The 18,780-nt window shown below is 36.9% G+C and overlaps 1 protein-coding gene across 3 annotated transcripts; it reads right to left on the minus strand.

Annotated features, from left to right (window-relative positions):
• Positions 1–235: 235 nt before the first annotated feature.
• LOC139150095 (ribonuclease inhibitor-like) lies at positions 236–16,395 on the minus strand. 3 transcript variants are annotated; one of them, XM_070722250.1, is made up of 11 exons: positions 15,988–16,395; positions 15,610–15,696; positions 13,835–14,035; positions 11,704–12,621; positions 10,306–10,447; positions 9,319–9,428; positions 8,554–8,733; positions 7,894–8,022; positions 6,425–6,505; positions 6,131–6,209; positions 236–2,666 (listed from the first exon to the last, which is right to left on the minus strand). In XM_070722250.1, the coding sequence occupies exons 1-11, from the start codon at positions 16,076–16,078 to the stop codon at positions 2,432–2,434; spliced, it is 2,253 nt and encodes a 750-aa protein (XP_070578351.1). In that variant the 5' UTR covers positions 16,079–16,395; the 3' UTR covers positions 236–2,431. The 3 variants fall into 3 exon arrangements, with proteins under 3 accessions (XP_070578351.1, XP_070578352.1, XP_070578353.1); XM_070722251.1 differs by lacking the exon at positions 15,610–15,696 and having other exon boundaries at positions 15,988–16,163; XM_070722252.1 differs by lacking the exon at positions 11,704–12,621 and having other exon boundaries at positions 15,988–16,163.
• Positions 16,396–18,780: the final 2,385 nt, after the last annotated feature.

Genomic DNA, 18,780 nt, shown 5'->3' on the forward strand with positions numbered 1-18,780 from the left:
TTGTTCATACCTTTTCCTCTGCAAGATAAATGCACTGGCGCCAGGGGTTACCGAACTTTCCTATTTTCGGTACTTCCATTTGTTCTGTTTTAATTTATTTCCATCATAAAAACCCATTTTGGAGGCAACATACCTGCGGTGGCTTAGAAATTGCTCCACGACTCGCAGTCAATGGCATTAATAGTATCAATGATTATGTAACAAAAATCAGCATGCTAATAATTGCACCTTGCTCGAAATTTGACCATTGCCATTTTTATTTAACTTCCAATAAAAAAATAAATTGGCAAAATATTCAGTTACAAAACACTACAATCATTCAAAGTAGTTATCTTGATAAAAAATTGCAGCTGTTACACTAATCACTCTTATCACCATCATACAATGCACTATTCATGGGTAATTGTGTTGCATAAATGCAGCAGAGCTATTAAAATCATCCAGTACAGGGAAATGTTACCTATCAGTTCATTTACATCTGTGGGGAAGACTTTTGTGATATTTGATTTCCAGAGCATTATACCGAACTACAGGGAAATGTTACTTTCAGATACATGTATGGGCTCAGTTCGCTGACATTCAACTTCTGTAGATACTTCTGATGGATGGTTGTCAAGAATTGATCTAGCTGACTATAAATTATGATGTGGAACTCTCACTGGAAAAATTCATGGGACAACTTTCGTCAATATCAACATGTCACAATGCACAACATAAATAATAAAAATCATGGGGCATGAAAAAGTAAAAAAGACTCGATGCAATCTCCATCATAGCCCCCTTCCTCCTCCAAAGTAAGTAAAAAATCTACAAAAACTAATGCTAATGTGCTAACAAAACACATAAAAAAACTTGCAAATTATGTTTGCAGAAAATGATAACATTGTATTTGTCTGAAAGACAATTAATCTGTGAAGGGAAGTTCAATTTAATACATGTACATATGACAGTCCAGAATTGGCATACTTAATATGCAGAGTACATGTATTGGGATGTGATAGGGTAAACCACAGGGACTGTGGTTTGTGACAAGATAAGAAGTATTACCTAAGGCAATAACACATCAAGTCTGTTGAAATAAATGCATACAGATGATACCGGGGCATTTGTGCATAATTTTACTATAGAAAAAATACACTGTAGTGGATTATCAGATACAGCTAGAATAAGCTGTGCTAAAATGGAAAGCAATTTGCCTTAGAATAACTCATTTAAATTGAAAGATTATCATCATAGACTTATTGCTTTTCATTGATGGTACTACTGATGACAGTGACTTAAATAAATTCACACGATGTGGAACTGTCCAGGGTGCACTGCATGAATAATTTATAGGCTGAAGAAAATTTTACCGCAGATGTTGGTGATGTAGCTTGCAGCACTGCATGGTAAAAAGATTCACTTGATCGTAAAGATTCATTTGTTGATATCTTCTGGTTCAGGGCAAGTTGTCAGGAGCTCAAAACACCTGAGATACATGTCGTCTGTACAGTGCGTCTCAATAAATCTGTCAAAATTGATCAGCAACTCCACATTGCACAAATGCAAATGTAATCTACAAATTCCTTCATAAATTCATTAGATGATAGTGTAGCCTATCTATTATTCTCTTGTACTCATCAAAAGCACATAATCGGCTGTCTGTAGAAAGATAAACTTATTTTCTTTACAATAGCATTACAAAATCTGTAATTACTATAATGTCTGCTCTGACAATACCCCAGAAGTAGGGTAATAAACATATAAATATGTATCAGATTACTAGTTCAATTGTATGTGCAAATAAAATTTCTTGAAGTATAATATGGCATATACTGGTTGGCACATACAATGCATTGAAATACATCTTGTGACTTTCATAATAATTGACTTATATTTAATGCCCATTTGTACAGGGAATTAATTTCTGTGTAGTCAAACTACAACACTGTGTTTAAAGAAGAAATAAAGTCAGACCTCATTATTTTTTTTCAAGGTAAAGGTTCAGTGGATGATGTATATGAAAATGGGGAGCCTCTCATTCAGCGACAGATGTATAAAGGTTCTATCCTTCCAGCTTTTTCAGGTCAATAGTCTGATTCAGATAACGGTACAAAATATGGATTTTGCCGCATGATCCTTGCCACAGTAGATGAACACTTCCTAGGTTGTATGATCTCGAATGTTGGTTTCAAATCATCCGAGTAATTTTAGAAATTTTTTCATGATTGGTTTCACATCAACATCACAAGTATAAACTAGGACAATAACTGTGATGGTAGGTCTGATGGAAATACAAAGCCTCACTTTTTCAGTTCTTCCAACAAACACCTTAAACATTGCTCTGGTTGACTCGTCATTTTTTTATTGTACGAAAGGTATATGCTCAAAAAAGTACATCGTATTAAACACAATGAAATTTGCATAGTTAGATCATTTCATTTTGTGGAAACTACATCTGTGAAATATGTTCTGCTGTCACGCTACTAAATGTTGACTGATAAAGGGTAGATGTTCTGACAGTTTCAATCATTTCACTCAGTTGTTTATGAATAAATGATACCATATCCTGATCTTCACCAAACCAGTTACCGAAAACGGACACTTCTCTTAGCGTGATCTTCTTTGATGTTGATTTCAGGGATGATGTGAACTTGAGCAGTGGCTCTACCGAGATGCAATTGCAGCTGAAATGGAACGAGAAATGTAGTCTGCATGAAAGGTGCTTTGAGAAATCCACAGGCACTGAAAACTTCCAAATATGCAAGAGTATCACTGCAGCAGTTTAGGAACTCTTTAAAGTCAATTTTGAAATTTTTTCAAGTCTGTCACATATCTCAGTGCATGTGTCATATTGCTCAAGTCAGATACAAATTTATTGTGTCAGTGACATACCAACATGGTTTACAAGATAGTGCACTGCGCACATAATGAAATCGATATAAAAGCCTTGTTTGCCAGTTGCTGTGGCATCTTGCTGATCAAAATATTTTCAATGACACTTTGTCTTAAAGGGACAAAGTCCCTCTTTTTTGACCTTTTGGTGACATCAAGAAAACTTTGGACATTTGAATAAAGTCACTAGCTGTACAAAACATTGATGCTACACAACTGCAAAAGTGTCAAAAATTACCCTTTTGCTGAATGCAAACAGATAATTTTGTTTGTGACCTCTAAACAAAATGGATTTTTCCTTTTCCAACTTGCTGTACTATGACAGATAAAGATTGCCACAATGTAAGGAAGAGCTGTTTTCCTTATTAATATTAAAGGCAACATCAATACAGATTTCATTATAAAAACTTGCATGAAGACCAAACTTTTGCAACAGTGTATGCTCAGCCATGCAGGGTGACAGTTTTCATGAAACTTAATTTTTTAGTAGATACACAGAGTAAATGTTTCACTGAATGTTTAATCTTGTCTGACTGCAAGCAAAGTTGAGGTTGTAGACAGTTGGCCCGTATTTCAGCATCTTTCAAAGAGTGAAAGAGCACCAACTGCTTTTCATATCAAACAAAATTCTTGAAAACAGGTAAAAAAAGAGCTACTTTGTCCGTTTAAGCGACTCCACTTATAATCTGTCTTCAGTGAAATGTTAGTATTTCACAAGAAAACCAGGATGGACACAAACTCACATACACAACCCTATAATCAAAATAAAAAACACTAACACAGTTTCCTGCTGCCCTATAAACTACTGTTACACTGAAATATGTCCTGTCAGTTAAATCAGGGTAGCATCCTGTTTTTAGTACAGCTATTCAATGTGCACATGGATAAGCCAGGCACCAGTTTGTAAAAGGTTACAGTACAGGGAGTCTAATAATAATCCATGTCATATATTTGGAATGCAGATGATGATTCTCTGCTGGCCTGTTCTCTTGCAGGTTTGGTTCATCGGTCTTTATTTGCAAAGTATGGAGTCAAAATGGTACCGTTTTTTGTTGAAAGAAATCAAAATGTATGAGTGGTATCTATTTCTTCACATCCATTTTGTATTACAACTGACACTGTTTTGCCAAACATAGGGTAGGTAACTGAATCTCTCCCGAAACAGGTCATCTGATCTAGTATACTCTGTTTGTTGTTCCAGATACATTATCAAATAAGTAGACTTCAAATTTTCATGCTTATGTAAAGTCTTTGGTTCATTAAATTTGCAATTGAAATGATTTTATCAAAGTGATTTGTTTCATAACAACTGTACCAACATGAATCGTTCGTGATTATGATGGCAGTTTAATAAAATACGAATATCATAGTGTGCTACAGAACAATACTTTTAGCATATTTTGCCGTGGTGTCTACCTGAAGATTGCAGTGCAAGTGAAATGTGCATTATACAAATATTTCCATCTCAGCAATTGATGTGGTGTGATTAACACTTTGATAAAATATTCAGTCACATTTCTCAACGGTAGCAACCTCCTTCACCATAACATTCCGAATCTCAATGCATTTCTCATATTCAACATTGCAGGCACTGTACCGAAAGTCAATGTCCTTTTTATGCAACTTTCAACAAGTAATGTTCCGTAGTTACATGTACCGTATGTTAAACCACTCTCCAGTTTGGCTTTATGTCATAATGCTTTTTTTTTTTAAGCTTCTTCATTTGCCTCTAATGACATTATTTTTAGGTGGAAATATTAAATGACATGCTCTGTTCCTGAATGTCACTACGCTCACAGAGTAAGGGTTAAATGAAACAGGGACCAGCAAAATGTAAAAAGATCGTACACTGTAGTGAAATCTTGCACAGGATCAAATACAAGTACTGGGTACTGGTAATATTAAATTCTATGATCAATGAGATATTAATTTATACCATGGTTGACATGGAAAACTTTGAATCTGCCAAAAAGGGCATGTTCCTGATGAAATTAAACAAACAGCAAATTGTTTCCATGGATTAAAAATTCACTAATGTTGCAAGGAGAGTCAGTCAAACTACAACCATTGAAGTCATAAACGGAGGGCAGGAACATGTCAGGACAATAGCAATAGTGTAGAGTAAAATACGAGACAGTTCAACCAGGTCTCCAATTTTCAACTGATGTTCATTTTAACCAGCGTCACACTCCAACCCAGCACTTCAGCCTAACCAGGGTGTTTTTTCTGCTCCTAACAAGTGCATACCCTGATGGTGGCAACTTGTGCGTCGCCAAAACATTGCTTTATAGACATCACTTGAAGACTAGAGACCAGTTGAACCACCTCATTATTTCACTCTTCACTATTAAAAATTCAACTGAATGAAAATATCTCTTTCAACAAATCTTTCAATCATTTTTATGCAAAAAACAATGAACATTAAAGAAAATGCACACTCAAACTACTGGTATCATACTATTACTCCTAATTTTATATCATATTTATGTTAGCAACACCCCTTCAACGTTCCGATTATCTAAAACAAGCCAAATCCCTGGATTGAATGACATGTCTTTAAAGTGAAATACATGTTATTACAGTTTTTGTACAGGTTTTGAAATGAAATAGAGTTTATTACTGCCGGTACATGCCTACCTAATCCACTACTTTTATTACGCCTTCAACACATTGTTATTTTGAATAATGCAAATACATGTAGCTGCACTGCATGAACTATCCCCCACAAATTATTCATATGCTGAGGCACTGTCCATATAGATGATTGCTATTTTTAGTGACTTTTAGTAGAACGGCTACTGCTACAGTGATTTATTGCAGGTTTATGTACGGGAATAAATCAACAACAGAGTTATGAACCGTAACAGGGAATTTTATGAAAGTAGAACGCCCCCTGGGGGACAGATTTTTCAATACTTAAAAAATCTCACAATTCTTTGTTTGTACGGAGCTTTTAATGGACCTTTTTTGCTACTTCTACTGAAAATTAAGTTTCAATTACTTGCCTTGCTAAAACTACTGTTTTCCAACAAGATCAATATGGAGGATGGTGGTCATTTTAAATTTCATACATATCAGCAAATTTGGGGTACTTTGGCTTTGAACGATGACCTACCCCAACCCCAATTTTAGGTCTTGATTATGAAAGGAGAAATTTCTTTGGACTCAGAATTATCAAAAATTGACTCATTTCAAAAGTGTGAGATAATATGGTATGGACAGTGAACCAATGTAAACAGTGAATCAATGCAAGTACCTGATATCCAGGATTTCAATTTGACTCAATGAATCTTCACCGGCAAAAACTGGACTAAGCTTGTCAAGACCATCATCGCCTTTGAAAGCAAAGTAAAGAAGAATAAATATATCAGTATCAAACTAGAAATCATGAGTGAAACATTAATGTAAATAAAGCCAATCAAAAATCTTTCCCTTGGATATATCAACAAACTGACAGATATTTATATCATATATCCTGCCCTTTATCATATAACAGTAGAGCATGTACATGTAATTTCCTGTACATGGATACTGAAATACAAATTCTTACCAAGTCTGTTCTCTGCTATCCACAGCATCTTTAACTTCCTGTTGTTTTTCAGTGCCTGTATGAGACCACTGGAAAACTGGCCTGAAGAAGGATGAAGGACAATGTAATAAATTTTGCATCAATTTTCAAAGCAAACAGACAAATTGTTATTGCAGAGATATTAAAAGTATCAATGAACAAACCTTGAACGTTAAGAGAGTGTATGTGTGTGTGAGCAGTGATGGCCATTTCTTTGATGAGTTTACCTCATTATTCAACGGCATAATCTGAGTCATGTATAATGATAACAACAACAATAAAATGTAAAGACAGATATTGAACACCAAACAAAGACACATTCCAGAGCTTTGACAGACTGGTAGCGCTATTATGATTTTGTTTCATATTTACATCTTTATTCAAAAACAGAAAGTAGTTTATGAGGGCTTATAAATAAATAAACAATAAAAAAGGTGACTTGAAAACTTGCTTAAATGTGCATATCATATACCCCCTTTTTTAAAATTCCAATGCATTGATTATTAAATAGTTTGTTCATAGCAGCAGAAAGGTAAAACGTTTTCACCCAAAGTTCCCTGAATATGGGTTTACACGCCAATGAAAACATGGGGATATATCAAAGTCTGGTGCCACAAGACAAGTAATTCACTTCCTGGTTTGTTACCCACAAAGATGGTTCGATTGAAAAAATAATGCAGACCTTGGATAATATTTTTTCAAAGATCATTGTCTGAATGAATAACAATGCCGACTGTTGTAAAAGATGGCTGTCGCATTCTGTGGTAAATTGAGAGTAAAGGCCCATGAAAATTGTAGCAATGAGCATGAATTTCTGTAAAACACCACTGGGGGCGCTATTTTCATCACTATCTCAAAATTTCGATTGACTTGCCCACCTGAAAATTAATCAGTACTTAGCTGATATTGATCTCACATCTGTCAAGAGAATTGTGCAACTGAATGTATAAAAATAGGAAAACTGAGCTCAACGCTACTGTGGTGGCCTATGGAAAATCAATTATAGGTCTCTTGCTTTACAATTGTGGTTCAGTGGTTAATATCACATTTACTGTGAAACAGAAAAATCTATAATGTTTTTATAAATGACTGTTGACCCAAGATCACAGTGATGGAGGGACTGTAGCAGGGAGCATCAACTCATAGGGCCCTAATTAATGTTCTGAGCATTTTGCATCAAATGTTCAACGGAACAATAGGGTGTGACTTTTGACAGAAGTGAACCATGGAAGTGAAAAACGGAAGTGAGCCACACAAGCAGCAAACCATTCAAAAACTATGGCAACTGCTTGCATTGATGTTTGAAATCAATAAGTGCTACATAAATCTGGAAATAATCTTTGAACATAAAAGTCAAGAAGCTAAAAGCACGGAGGATTTTCTAGTCGAAATCACGGAGCATCTTTATTCATACTGTCAAAAACAGCTGGTTCATACCAGAATAAATTTACCTCGTAAGTGACATGCGTTCAGATTGAGTCTTTGTACACCACTTTCATTCAGCATATCCACTAACTGACCATCATCATCGCCATCATAATGGTTGGCACTGACATCTAGACTCTGTAATCTACCTGCATCTGACAAAAAAACACACAAAAGAACTTGCACATTATGCATAGGCAATCATGAAAATGACAGAAAACTTTGTCTTCTTCACTGTAAATTAGATCTAGTACAGAACAATCTATTCTCTACAAAATTGCTGTGCCTGGTAATGCAAGTTTTCTAGGCCCAGTGCCTGCATAGAATTCAATGAATGATCATGCTGCATTGCAAGATACAGTTTCAGTTCATTTGAATATTCATGAATACAGAGTGCACCACGTATATTATTCAAAAATTGCCCAGATTAAAACAAACATTGAACAGATATCACCTGCTGGTGTTTGCAGATTCAACCGGATTATGGTTTGCGTCATGTTAACAATGAGTACCAAAGGTGGTTACTACATGTAATACAAACATTCATATCAGTCTTTGGGCGAGAGTGAAACAATCTTTTGTAATAATTGGAACTAAGCACTGCAAAGTGACATCTTTCCATCTTCACTGCACACTGTTGAACACCACTGCTGTGACATACGTTATAGAACAGAGCAAACGCTTACCTTGCACTGCATGGAAGATTGCGTTGAGGTTGTCCGGAGACAGGTAACAATCACTGAGTATGAGGTGACGAAGAGCTGCATCGTTTCTTATCAGATAACACAGACTGGCAACATCTTCCCTGTATCCTAAGTTGATGCCGCTCAGATTCAAATAACATGTCAACTCAAATGGTGTGGTGACTGTAATAACAAATCACATTGTAAAAGGTCAATCAGGGTACAAAATGGCCAGGCTACATAAATACAAAAGTGTCAAAAATTACCCCTTTGCTGAATGCAAACAGGTGATTTTGTTTGTGACCTCTAAAACAAAATGGATTTTTTGTTTTTTGACTCTTGCCTATGACAAATTGACATTGCCACAATGTAAGGAAAAGCGGCTATCCTCATCTATATAAAAGGGCACCAATTAAGATTACCCACAAAAAAGCTTGCATAAGGTCAAAACTTTTGTAACAATGTACCTGTATGTTCAGCCATGCATGGTGACAGTTGTACACAGAACTTGATTTTTTTAGTACAGACTGTACAATGTTTCACTGAATGTTTAATTGTGTCTGACTGTAAGCAGAGTTGAGGTTGTGCACAGTTAACCATTATTTCAATATGTTTCAAGAAGTCAAACAACAGAAACTACTATTTATATCAAACAAAATTCATGAAAAAAGTAACAAAAAGACTGACTTTGTCCCTTTAACTGCCAAGTGTATAGAAACTGGAGGCCAGTATGAACAGTTTGTAGCTGCAATTGTTACTCTAGCTTACAATTTGAAAAAGTCTTCTCTGAGAACAGTCTTGGTTGCTGGTCCAAAGACGGATACGTTGTCAGACCCAAGTTTTCAAATCTCAGCGTTTGGAGCTGGCAGTTGTCACACCTGTAACCAGAATTTTTCACATCATTCAGTTCCAGTATTTAAAGAAGTGTTGTCTCTTTGTAACATCCTTTTCAAAATGTTACCCTTATACCGACAGTCAATACTCGAACTTTGCATTTATCTGAAGATATATGCAAAATTGATAAAAAGATAACAATGGTTTTGGAGAAGTCTGCATTTAGATGGCCAACTGAACTTACGTTCTAAAGATTGAATGTTCTTCACTCATACTTTTGTAACCTGAGCTAGGAAGAACAGATGCATTCTTAACCATATAGTATGCCACGGTGTACATGTGGTGGTTCACACCTTGCTTCTTGTGGACACCCTAGCTAAAATAGTATCCATCAGCGTGGGAGAACAACTTCATGGCAAACACTCAAAATTGGCAAATGGGTCATGATATGTCGGATTCTGAAGGTTGTGCCCTAAAACCAACTTTTTTCACAATTTTGCATAATCCGTCCATAATTTCAGGGTCCAAAATGGACTGTCTGCATCAAAATAACAAATGTTACAAATAGACAATGCCATTTTCACTAAAGACATACAGTAGGAGACGCTGAAACTTTCGCTGCAAAGTCATTAACACTAACATTTCTCAAACCATAGACCCCGAATTGAGAAACACAGAAATCAGTGTAAAGAATGCTCACTTATATATTTCCTTGATGGTAACATTAGGAAATGAAATTAACATATCCAGTGAACATCTAACTTGATATTTATTGGATTATGAGTAAGCGGCAGAATATTCATTATATGCACCAATAATCTCACACAAAATATCAGGTACATATAATACAAATGTTTCTTCTACTATACAGTTGAGCAAGATTTAAACGAATTTAAAAGATTAAGAGCCAACACCACAAACCTGATACAAAGCTTGACCAGCTCAATGAGATGATCCCTCGGTAAAGACGGTGTGTCTGATATCTCTACGTGTTTCAATTTATTGACTTCATCTCTCTCCAGTATTCCCTGAAGAATGGTTGCCAGGCCATCGACCTCAAAACCTTCATGATGGAGATACAAGATACTGTGATTACTCTTTCTGTCGATGAAGCAAAAAAGAATCTCAAGGCTTTACGAAGCATCGATCATTACAGGTAATCTCTAGAAAAATCTCAACAGGTCCTGATGAATTCAAGATATTAGCCTAATAAATAAAGTAAAAAGTAATGGTGCAATGCAGTTAGTGATATCACCACTCTGGGTGTCCAGCCAATTGAATATCATCATGTAAAGTCAGGTTTTCCCTGTAAACAAAACTTTTCCTGTGATCTCAATTTTCTTCCTTTTTAGCTTGTGAAAAGAAAGTAAATTCTAAAAGGATCTTTCAAGGAACAACATTGGAAATAGCAACCATTCTGTTTTGGAAATTTGTAGGAACAATAACATGGTCAATTCCTATAACAAGTGAGTTTTCAAAAAAATACCGCAATTATACGGTGTCGCTCAAATTTGATCAGAATTGGTACATACCAGTATGGGTACCAAAGATCAACAATAAATGTTGTTTCTATCTGTTCAGAGCAGGAAAATTCTACGTTGATGTTATGACAATGATTTCTGCACAGTACAACCAGTAAAACAACAAGAAATATTTAAACCAGAAAAACAAGAATGACAAAAGTAATTAAGGTCTGAAACTTTAAATAGGTACTGGAGGTCAACTTTAGCAACATGCATAGCAGAAAGGCAGCTAGCCCCCTTACTGCCTTAGTTTGACCATAGACGGTCTTCCTCCCCTCTACTGACGGTCTTCCTCCCCTCTACTGTCTATGGTTTGAGCAGGTCTGTTAATATGTAACAGTTCAATGACAATGACAGGAAATGACTAAAGTCAGTGGAGTAAGCCTGTTTCAAGCCTGTTTCAGAATTTCGCTTTTTCTTACCTCATTTTGACACTGATGTGTTCATTTGAACAAATTCACATCTCAACCCCTACATCTACCTGTACACCAAATACTGAGACGGTAGCTTTGGCGGTATGGGAGCCTTTGTGTGTGACGGACATACATCCGCACATACCCACAAATATACAGACATTTAGACTCATCATATAAGCTCTTTTTGGTATTTATATATAAAACCAAATATGAGCTACAAACTTATAACATGCTGTAATTCAGCAATGATTTAGTATTTTGTAAATCTTTACTTTCCTAAATGCATGCATGTCTGATGAATAGCAGTCAGAATTCAAATCAAAATCGATCACCAATAATGTCAGATCATAGACAATAGAGTAGTCAAATCATAAACCTACCACAAGACCTGAAAGCACATTTTTTCAAATTCTTCCAATGTTTCAGTTGATATCCAAGTGCACTTGCTACTCTATCGGATATTCTAATATTTTCTAGAAGAATACACTGAAGTCCAGAAAAATTACTGAAATCAGAATCTCTCGAAATCGTTGCAGTCAAAGGTGTTGCTCTAACTGAATCAACTAGGTGTTTCGTTGTATCTCCTGTAAGTAGGAACTCTTGAGGTAACTCTGTTTGTAAAGTCACCGCTGTCTCCATTGCTCGGGTTTCTGGGGAAAGCATAGCTTGCTGTTCATGTTCTCCTGACTGTAGTGTCTGTTCGTCTGCCGTCTGCACCACTGTGCCGTGTGTTGAAGGCAAAACTTTGTGGTTGGATACTGGTTCTGAATCTGATGACTTCAGCTTGTCAAAATAATTTTCGTCAGAGAGTTTACAGCAGTGATGTTCACCAACACTGGAGCCAATCAGAGCCATGTCGTACAAATCTGGTTCACCCTCTGCCCAGTGGTGTTGTAACTGTTCTTTGCTACAGTCACATTTTGCCTCTGACTGATCATTACTGAAAAGTCTTACCAATTTTAGCATGCTGCCTTCATCCAACGCACAGTCCAGAATTTCCAAGGATTCTAAAATTCCATCTCTGATCAGACTTTCAACAGTTCTGTACAGCGTGTCTGCGTGACCAACACAATGGTATATACCCAATCTCCTCAAATGGTTTTGCAAAAATTCAAGTATTGACGGAAACTCAACAAAAAAGTCAAAAAGTTTCCCGTCTCTGATCAACAAGTAGTCCAATTCTGGTGGAGGTCCTCTTCGCAACAGTATTTCAGGTGAAACACTTGAAAACGATGCCTTTCTTCCACACACCTCCACAGATAATGGCATATAAAATATCTTCCTCAAAATTTCTGAATCTTAAAAAGAAGAGGGTGAGGAGCGCTGATGAATGCATCTATTTCATGGTTTTGTTGAAGACACGTTTATCATGAGTATCAACTCATTGAGAATTCATTGTGTTACTATAGTATTTCCTGTATCAGTTCGCACTTTCTTTTAATCCAATATGACAGCTTTATACTGTTTGATCTGGCAATACAATTGTGAGCAAGAAAGTAACACAATATGCTGTTCTCACAGCAACATGTTCTCAAGAGATATCCCAGTGGGTGTACTTTACCTTATATGGTTCTATCATAAGACATTAAATCATTTTCTCTTATGCAATTACAGTTAAAAGTTGCCACACTGAATTCAGTTGAAAACATGTTGTTCAATATTTTTGTGAACTTGCGGGTCAACTATCTTTCCATAAGTTCCATTTGATATGTTGTCAATTCTTATCAATAGTCAGAACAGGGAACACAGCTGTTTGAAAGTGATAAAATTATGCAAGCTATTGACCTGGATATGGCGTGGGTTCAAATGACAAGTTCCATACAATTAGACTTGGTTTCACTGTTTCATCGCAATGGTTTAGCCAATATTAAAGCCCCTGTAGCTGTAACTCTTGAAATTTGTTGACCTGAAAAAGGCTTTCTATTTTCTCTGGTTTTCTTTAAATTCTACAAATTTAAAGGATATAGTCCTTTACTACTGAAAAATTGGACAAGTAAATTTAAATTTTAACCGTTATTTTGATTTCCCGCCATTTTTAAAAACTGGTAATATTACAAAGAAAACAAAGCATATGATGTCCCAGTGGAACACATTCAGCACTATGCATTATATTGGACTACTCTGTTGTTTCTGTGAAGATTCCAATGCATATATGCACGACGTACAGTGTTTTTGCTTTATTTGCATGAGGGCGCCATTTTATGTTTGGGCAAACGTTTATTATTTATCTTGCTCAAAATTGCACATGCAGTCCCAGTGGACAGTTTATTATACTTGTATAAACACCCCTCAATGAGTACATTCCCATGAACTTGTTTTAGTTTGGAAGTAAAATCAAAAAATAATGCTAAAAGATACAGCTATTGAGCCTTTAGTTGTTATCAATGATGACTGGATATTGAATATACTTCACTGTGTGAAGCAAGAATATTGGGTTCCTACAAGTGTCAGATTTATCAAATCATGTTGCACTGTTGAAGACACCACAACAGCACATACACTTTTACTTACCAACGTTTGCCTTAGAAAGCACCAATGATCTTAAAGCATCTATACAATGTCCTTGTACATATTTTTCCCTCCAATAGCTGTCATCTTCTGTCATTGGGTCTACACCCTCAAATCCTTTCTGAAACCACTGAGAGTTATAGGAGTATCTTCGAGGCCATCTTTGCATTGTGTGATCTTTCCAGTAACTTTCAGTGTCAATGCCTGTTGATGGTATGGGAATCACTGTTTGCTGTACAGTTGGCAGTTAACAGGATACTGTGTACTGTTTCAGAACACACCTTAAAAAAGTTTGATATCATATCAAAAGTGCTTCTCCCCTGACTGTTTTAAGGTAGAATGCGCCTTGGGGACAGATATTCAGACTCTCAACTTTTACAATTATTTTCTGATATACCACTTGTGGGGGTTCATTTTAAAGCTCTTGGGGTGAGTAAACTTTTTACTGTCTTAGTTTTTCGAAAATGCAAAATTTTATTTTATTCCATAGAGGTAACACAGGGATGGTGGACATTTTTAATTTCAAATATCGGTAAATCTTAGGTAATTTGTTTCTCTAGTACCAAAATTTGCACAGTGATTGCCGATTTTTATTCTTGATTTTGAAAGATAGTGATTGAAATATTCCTTGAGGAAAGTTTGAGCAAAAGTTTAAGTACCGGTATTTCACTTTCAAGGTGCATACTACCTTAATAGTTATTCATGGCATTTAAAATCTTTCGCATCGAAAAGTTTTGGAATCATGGCTCCCATGTACAATCAAATGGCCACAGGTAATAAAGCATTTAATGTAGAGAATGATTGTTTGATTCATCAACTGACTCATGGAAATATCACTGATAGCAATTATAACTATGGAAGCTATTTGAGAAGCAACAATTTGTTTCTCATCAGGGCAACACCCGATGGACAGTTGGCATTGACTTAAGGTAGCTAAATACCTTTTAGACACTTTCAGATTTTTATTTTTTTCTCAATTGAACACGTCCCAAACCCCAATAAAGTATACATTTTCTGAAAGCCCTGATATAGAGCTATCCGACCAAGCAGAGTACACGGTCATTATTTGCATAAGAGTCACGTGACAAGCGTTTTGCTGAAGCTTCAAAAAACCGGTTTTTCCCGCCTTATGCAAACACGCTGCAAGATTTCCGGTTAGAATTTCTTCATTGACAAGCCTTGACAATATCCTTCAAAACTGTGTCTGCGATTTTTTCCCGGAGGCTCCATTCAAATTATATGGCGTGATAATTAAAATTCCTTGAAAAGCACCTTCATCTAACACCTTTAAGAGCGCATTAAAAAAAAACAAAGGCATATAAAGAAAATCCCAGACACGATTTTGAAGGATATTGTCAAGGCTTGTCAATGAAGAAATTCCAACCGGAAATCTTGCAGCATGTTCGCATAAGGCGGGAAAAACCGGTTTTTGGAAGGTTCAGCAAAACGCTTGTCACGTGACTCCTATGCAAATAATGACCGTGTACTGTGCTTGGTCGGATAGCTCTATATCAGGGCTTTCAGAAAATGTATACTTTATTGGGGTTTGGGACGTGTTCAATTGAGAAAAAAATAAAAATCTGAAAGTGTCTAAAAGGTATGTAGCTACCTTAACCAGGTTTTCGCACTCAATTGTTTTGTTCACACTGGACCACTCTGACTCCGGGAAAAAATTCAAATCAATGAAAACCATCTGGTGACCAAGTCATGCATGATGAGGATCGCTTGACAGAAATACTTTTTCACATTAGACGACCAACATTCAATTTGAAACCAACCTTTGCTGGACACTATATCGTGAATTTGGTAGAAGTCAAATGGCTTGAAGTATGGCACCATAGTCAACAACAACCAGCGAGGTAAATCTGTTGGAATATGAAATATGCACGACATCACAAGCCTTCAAGAGAGTGACTGATCAAAAACAGAGATTAAGCATTTTCTGTCACACTGCACTAATAAATAGGCCCCTAAAGGTAATACAAGGTAAAAAGCAGACAAAAACTGATGCTTGACACATCAAGTTGATTCAAATAAATTTGGACTCTACAGCTCAGTACACATTACTGCCAAGTACCAATTTACTAGTAACTTTGGTAACTACAGAAAACTACGACTGTTGACAGAGACTAAATTTACAAGGTATGAGAGGTTACCTATCAACGCATTATAGCCAATCTTGGTAATGTTGTCCGCTGAACATTTGGCTGCTGTTTCTACAAGCGACTGAACTGTGCTTGCTGACATGATGAATCTTTGAAGGTTTCGTCTTGACTTTCTGACAAAATCCTTCTGACATCATTCAATTGGTGTACAACAAGTCATAGAGGTTGCTCCATTACACAGTCTTAAACTACGGTCAGGTCAAACATGACGGTTAACCGTTGTGATTCTGTCGGAGGGGTGAGAGCTCTTCACTTGGTTTACGCAACATTTGTCGTGATCAGATAAAAGTCAACCGGGAAAATCAATTAGTTGTTGACAGTCTCAAGCTGCAGTACTCACGGCCTCGAGCACGACTGGCACCGCACAGCTGTCCGTCTGATTATTGACCCCAAAAGGTCAGAGGTTGTGTATGAAATACTGTACAGTTAAGGGGTTTTTTTTACAAAAAAACGATTTAGCTAAATCACCGATACCTCTGCATATATCGAAAAATTACATGTCAGCGTCTTAGAGAGGTATTCGGTGAGGTGCATACTTTCGCCGTATTGAATTTTGTCCTAGCAGAGTTTTGGACGTATTTGCAATAATTTTCATTTTGACAGTGATAGAGGGCTCTAGAGGGCGCAGTCGCCATCGGAGCCAATTTGCTGGTCAGGGGCTGTTGTAGCGGTGTAATGGATTCAGGGAGATCGACTTCTTTCTTGTCTCTTGGGAATACATCATAGTATTAGCGAATTTTCAGTTTTTCATTTACATGGACCACTTCTGTTAAATGAGAAATGAAACTTAGAATCACTGAACATGAATGTGTCAAAATTAAAGTAGATCCTGACTGGGACGAATATTCGTCCCAGATCCTGAGCATCTTTGTACTCGCAGACACTCGGATTTTGCTTTCTGTTTCCATGAGTGACTGTGAGAACTTTAACATATCAATAAACACCATTATTCGATAACTTTTTTATGACACGGGAGGGTTTCATATGAAATGCATTTCATTTTTTAATTTAAAGCATAGTGCATAGATTGCAGTACAAATTTCTTGAGCATTGTCGCAAGGTGTGTGTAGACCATTGACCATTTCATCATCAGCCCTTGAGAGAGGTAGACAAAGGGAGGAGGGTCTCTGGAGGACAAAAGCTGTTTAAAAAACATTTTGCAGTACAAATATTTCACAATGGATTATGTAAGCGTTCACGTCGTGAACAGGAAGATTTCAGCGCCCGCCATTCAGGTGATACTAGTATTTTCACATTTAAATTTGTGGTGCAATCTTGAAAGATGCCATAGAGACTGGTAAAGGTACTATACAGAGGTAGACTGTACTGGATGGGGACGGATTTAGAAATCTAGGACACCGAAGAAAAATTGGTTGTTTTCCCGGTTATGACCCGTCTAGTCAGCAGAAGCTTCCAAAGATGGCCACCCGTTTCATAGATAAACTGTCACGTATCCCTGGAAACAATCGAGGTTTGTCTTGTCGGACTGTTAGTCAGCATGTTTTTTAACTCCTTTGCATATTGGCCGGAGGCCTTGAAATGCAATAAAGTACTACTACAAATATTTTCACATGACTGGCAACTGAAAAACAATGTGGATTTTTTGGAAAAATATACGTATTCTATCAACTTCCCCCGCACCCTTCTAAATCTGTCAAATCTTTAAACATGATAAAAGTGGTGCCCGTGTTCGGCTTACCCCTCTCATAAGATCTAACGGTCCATCCGTGTTGCATGTCTGTCAATAAGCAGTCGCCCTGTCGACTTGGACCAACTGAGGCCGATATTCATATAATACGCTCCCGGATTATGCTCGAGTTGGTTTGATCGGTGTCCGTTGCGATGTCCTCGTTGTATTCAAGCTCATCTTTCTCTAAATCAGTCAATGAACTTGTACTATACTGTTATCACTGAATGACGGGAGGACCACACCTTTTAAATGCCGTTTACTAAGCCGTGTTTTGACATCTCCATCGGTCAAAACACAAATCACAGTCAATGACCACCTGCCGATCTCAATCATGGCTATCTTTGAAAGTTGGTAATTTAAGATAGAATGGCCAGACACCTGTTATATCTCACTACGCCCTCCTCCACATAATTCTGATTTTATATCAGACATTGCTTGTCCTTATAAAATCTTCAGTTTTTGTTTTCAATGCTAGATGTTTCTATTTTTCAAACACCCATGAACAATTTTAATACTAAGTGCATGTACATTATGCAATAATTGACGCTGGAGAGTTTCAAACAAAGATACTGAGATGACGGCAGCAATGTGGTCCTGATAAAATGATATCTCAGAGAGGTAGCGTGACTGTCACAGACTATAGAACTTTTTTGCTTCTTCTCGCTTTCTTACTCCCTCACAATACTTTCCTCCGGCCCGCCTTTTCGCTGTTTTGCGTCGCGACGTTTAATCCCAACGATTTTTCATCGTTCCGATGCGCCACTGATGCCACTCGACGACGCGCATGAACGAAAGCTCTCCCGACATCAACTTTATGACTTTATGTGACGTCATGCGTCCCGTCACGCGTTATGGAACAAATTCGAGAACAGTACAGTATCAGGAGGACGGAGTTATCTTGCCAACATTTAAAAACGGCAGTTTAATGAAAATAACATTCTGCTAGATACTCGAAAACTTGATGTTCAGTTTTCGTTATGCTTAATTGTACTAGCCGCTTCAAGGTCGGGGGAGCATAAAACTTTTTGTATGGAATTTCGATGCATGAGTGTCTGGCCATAACGCTACCGATTGTTGATCCTGAGGGAAGCCAA

Source organism: Ptychodera flava, chromosome 14, assembly GCF_041260155.1.
Source record: "Ptychodera flava strain L36383 chromosome 14, AS_Pfla_20210202, whole genome shotgun sequence".
In the NCBI taxonomy this organism is placed as follows: Eukaryota; Metazoa; Hemichordata; class Enteropneusta; family Ptychoderidae; genus Ptychodera; species Ptychodera flava.

Excerpts from the sequence above, each read along its gene's own strand:
- LOC139150095 (XM_070722250.1), bottom strand. The coding sequence starts at position 16,078 with ATGTCAGCAAGCACAGTTCAGTCGCTTGTAGAAACAGCAGCCAAATGT. Across the intron at positions 10,448-11,703 it reads ATGTGCTTTCAGGTCTTGTG|GTTTTGAGGTCGATGGCCTG; the intron begins GTAGGTTTATGA and ends TCCATCATGAAG. Across the intron at positions 6,210-6,424 it reads GATAGCAGAGAACAGACTTG|GCGATGATGGTCTTGACAAG; the intron begins GTAAGAATTTGT and ends TTGCTTTCAAAG.